At 34.1% G+C, this 4,890-nt stretch overlaps 1 protein-coding gene across 1 annotated transcript; it reads left to right on the plus strand.

Annotated features, from left to right (window-relative positions):
* Window positions 1-333: 333 nt before the first annotated feature.
* On the plus strand, window positions 334-996 carry LOC147497466 (uncharacterized). Its single transcript, XM_086562900.1, has one exon. The coding sequence runs from the start codon at window positions 334-336 to the stop codon at window positions 994-996; it is 663 nt and encodes a 220-aa protein (XP_086419026.1).
* The last annotated feature ends 3,894 nt before the right edge of the window (window positions 997-4,890 follow it).

Raw genomic sequence — 4,890 nt, forward strand, 5'->3', positions numbered from 1 at the left:
AAACGTCCATAATTTTCTATTGAAGGTTTTCCAAACTGGAAGAAGGTTAATGATGGAAAGAAATGTGCTTTCTTGCAACATGAAGGAGGTCCATGTTCACCACATAGGTCAGCCACCTTGTCTTGTGAGAATTTTATGAATTCTTCTCGACACATTGATAATATGTTTAAAACACAATGTTAAGAAGAACTTGCTAATAATCGTTTGCTAGTCAAAGCTATTGTTCAATGTATTCAATTGCTTGCGCTACGAGGGATTTCTTTTAGAGGTCATGACGAGTCAACCGAATCAAATAATAGTGGGAATTTCAAGGAAGTGTTGAAGTTTGTGGCGATGTTGAATGAAAAAGTTGCAGAATTAATAGGTGGGGCTCGGAGAAATGCCAAATATACCTCACCTAAAATTCAAAAGGAACTTTTGAATATATATGCTGAAAAAGTGAGAAAGAGGATTCGTGAAGAAGTTGGTGATGCAAAATTTTGTATCCTTGTCGATGAAGCACAAGATAGTTCAAACAAAGAACAAATGGCGATTGTCATAAGATTTGTTGATAGTGGTGGTTTTGTTAGAGAGAGGTTTTCGGGCATTGTCGGCGTGAAAAACACTTGTGCATTGACTTTGAAAGAAGTTATATCCAATGTTCTTGCTCATCACAATTTGCTTGTTACAAATATGAGAGGTCAGGGGTATGATGGTGCTAGCAATATGCGTGGTCAATGGAATGGATTGCAAGCATTGTTTCTTAAGGAGTGTCCATATGCATACTATGTGCATTGCTTTGCACATCGTCTACAACTTGTCTTAGTTGCGGCTTCTAAAGATGTGTCAGATGTTTGGTTATTTTTCTCAAAGTTGGCTTCTATAGTTAATCTTCATGTTTCGCCAAAGCGTAAAGTTGAGTTACAGGAGGCTCGACAAATTGAGATTGATAAGTTGGTAGCTAATGGTGAAATCATTAGTGGAAGAGGAGCTAATCAAGTGTCCACCTTGCAATGAGCTGGAGATACTCGATGGGGTTCTCATTTTGAATCGGTTAGTAGCTTGATAGAGTTGTTTGGTGCAACTTGTACAGTTTTTGAAAATGTCATGGAGAATGGGTCAAGTAACTCTATGCGTGGGGAAGCTAAAGGTGCTTTAATTGCAATGAGAAACTTTGAATTTGTCTTTCTCTTGCATTTATTGCACAAGATAATGGGAATCACTAATTTATTGTTCCAAGCTTTGCAAGAAAAGTCTCAAGACATCTTAAATGCTATCAGTTTAGTCTCGAGTACAAAAGCACTTCTTCAAGAACTAAGAAAATCAAGTTGGGACACTTTCCTTAGAGATGTGATTTCATTTTGCGAAAGATATGACATTCTTATGCTTGATATGGGTGCTCGTTACATGGCGGGTACATGTCTTTCTTGTCAGTAGAAAGATTACATTACAGTTGAGCATCATTACCACTTCGATATTTTTAATGCTGTAATAGATTACCAGTTACTGGAGTTAAAGAATATATTCCTGGATGAAGCAATGGAGCTTCTTTCTCTTAGCTCAGCTTTGGATCCAAGTGGTGCTTTTAAGTCCTTCGATATTGATGATATTTGTAGTGACGACACTCACTCTTTTGTCCATTTTGAGTATTATATTGAAAATAATGACTCTTTTTTTTACAATGTTAGTCAATTATGATCTCAAATAGATATTCGCGTAGTTTCGTTTGACACAACTCACACAAGGAGTGGATGGAATGGTTTGATTTGATTGGTTCTCTTATGAAAAAAAATCATAGAAGTGAACTTCAAACTAGCCCCCCCTGATATTATATCCTGGTTCCGCCCTTGATTGAAAACATGAAATGAAGAAGAAGTTGTAGAGAATGAGAAACAAGATTGAAAAACTTTGAATAACAATTTAGATTGAAGAACTTGATAATAACAAAAGGGAAATAAAGCAAATAAAAGACTTGGAAAAATAAATAACTTGAATTAAAATTCTACACTACTCCTACATGATCATAAATTAATTCTAGGTGCTCTTCTCCTCTCACTTTTTGGTTTATATACTACAGTTTTACAATGTACATATTTGTCCTTCTCCCTTGGATTCAAGCCACCTCATGAATTTGCTTTATGTTTTTTTCTTAGATGCAAGACACCTCATGAGTTTGTTTTTTTCCTTTATACTTTATGCTTTTTGTTTTCGCTTTTGGTTTTCTTCTTGAGCAAGCTTTAGTTTAGCAAGGCTACTTTTGAAACAAGGCTATAATTTTCAGTATTTTGGGTTTGGGTCCTTGACCGCTGACCATTGACTTTGACTTTGACTTTTCTGCACTTCCTTATATAAGCTCGAGCCTTCCTAAGCAGCGTTAATAAAGCTTCTTTTGGCACTAAAGTGCATCTTTTACGATAATTAGTTTGAAAAGGCCTGTAACATGCAAAAGGTAGCAAAAGCTATGATTTGTCTATTTATTAAGCATAAAAAGGACATATTTGAAGCATTGTAAAGGTAATAAAACGAACATTTGAGGTCTGATCAACAACCCCCAAACAACATTTTGTTTGTCCTCAAGCAAATATGAGAAAGATAAAAACTAAGATTATAAATGTGTGATTTATTATACTAATCTCGTTTCGCAGAGTGCTATTATATTGACCATATACAACAAGGCTTTATTAAACCACTAGGAATTCCTTAGTGAATGAGCTTAAGCCTCATGAGAGTTTTCCAGAGAAGGTACTCACAAACTTCTTCTATCTAGCACAAGGGGCCTTGTCTCTTTATTTATTCTCATTAATATATACATCTCATTAGCGGGGAATAAAGACAAGATCTTTTGAACTTAGGATAACATATGTACAGTAATTAAATCATCTAAAGATAAATGTGCAAACATTAGCAGTGAAATGCAAAAGCAGAGTTATTTTTGAAATTTTTGGAGAGTGTCCTTAAGGTAGGTTCTCACAAAGATATGTTGAAACACATACTCTCTGATAAATTCGCACAACTTTTATTCTCTCAAATACAGCGGGCATTTATATTCCTCACATACATGAATGACGTCCAAAGGAAATCAGGGTTGATTGATCACAATTGCCAATTACTATCACACTAACCTATTCATAATCGAGCTAGAGGTCTTTTATTAGGAGTTGCGAGGCTAGGGTGATGGTTTAGAAAGAAAAGTGGAAGGGAAAACAAAATATGATAAGATGAGAAATTGGGTCTTTCAGATGCTTGTAACTAGAGAAAAATCTCATTTTGTTCTTTGCTTCCGAATTGTGATTCATTCTTTAATCATTTGGCTTTGTGACTCCATATGATTGTAATTTTTGGGAATTCTAACTTTGCTTTTGTTTCTTTTGATATCAACTCTTTTTGATTTTGAACTTTTGGGAGATTTGATTTTTAACTCATTTGAATATTTTGGAGTTTGGTTTTTGATGGGTATTTCTTTTCTTTTCTTTCTTTTCAAAGTAACTAACTATTCTATTTTTGTACAAAGTCTTTTCTTCTCTCCTTTTGATACTCATCCAATTCTCAACTCGTCAGCTTGGTAAGCTTTTTTATTGTGTGTTGTAACTGGTGAAGGATTGATAGTGAAGAATAAAAAGGCTTTTAGAAATTTTTGAAGGCTAAAAAAAAAGGGGGTAATTAGAGGAAAAGACATATTTTTGGGTTTTTAATGTTTATTTGGCTATAAATGCAGCCGGCATTTATATTCCTCACATACATGAATGACGTCCAAAGGAAATCGGAGTCGATTGATCACAATTGCCAATTACTATCACACCAACCTATTCATAATTGGGCTAGAGGTCTTTTAATAGGAGTTGCGAGGCTAGGGTGATGGTTTAAAAAGAAAAATGGAAGGGAAAACAAAATATGATAAGATAAGAAATTGCGTCTGCAAGATGCTTGTAACTAGAGAAGAACCTTATTTTGTTCTTTGCTTCCGAATTGTGATTCATTCTTTAGTCTTTTGGCTTTGTGACTCCATTTGATTGTAATTTTTGTTAGTTCTAACTTTGCTTTTGTTTCTTTTGATATCGACTCATTCTGATTTTGAACTTTTGGGAGATTCAATTTTTGACTCATTTGAATTTTTTGGAGTTTTGGTTTTTGATAGGTTTTTTTTTTTTTTTTTTCCCGAAGCAACTAACTGTTCTATTTTTTTACAAGGTCTTCTCTTCTCTCTTTCTGATACTCATCTAATTCTCAACTTGTCAGCTTGGTAAGCTTTTTATTGTGTGTTGTAACGGGTGAGGGATTGATGGTGAAGAATAAAAAGGCTTTTAGAAATTTTTGAAGGCTAAAAAAAAAGGGGTAACTAGAGGAAAAAACATCTTTTTGGGTTTTTAAAGTTTATTTGGCTATAAATGCAGCCATCATTTATATTCCTCACATACATGAATGACGTCCAAAGAAAATCGGGGTCAATTGATCACAATTGCCAATTACTATCACACCAACCTATTCCTAATCGAGCTAGAGGTCTTTTATTAGGAGTTGTGAGGCTAGGGTGATGGTTTAGAAAGAAAAATAGAAGAGAAAACAAAATATGATAAGATGAGAAATTGGGTCTTCAAGATGCTTCTAACTAAAGAAGAACCTCATTTTGTTCTTTGCTTCCGAATTGTGATTCATTCTTTAGTCCTTTAGCTTTATGACTCTATATGATTGTAATTTTTGGGAGTTCTAACTTTTCTTTTGTTTCTTTTGATATCGACTCCTTTTGATTTTGAACTTTTGGGAGATTCAATTTTTGACTCATTTGAATTTTTTGGAGTTTTGGTTTTTGATGGGTATTTATTTTCTTTTCTTTCTTCTCGAAGCAACTAACTATTCTATTTTTGTACAAGGTCTTCTCTTCTCTCTTTTTGATACTCATCTAATTCTTAACTC

This window comes from Coptis chinensis, chromosome 5 (genome assembly GCF_015680905.1).
Source record: "Coptis chinensis isolate HL-2020 chromosome 5, ASM1568090v1, whole genome shotgun sequence".
Taxonomy (NCBI): domain Eukaryota; kingdom Viridiplantae; phylum Streptophyta; class Magnoliopsida; order Ranunculales; family Ranunculaceae; genus Coptis; species Coptis chinensis.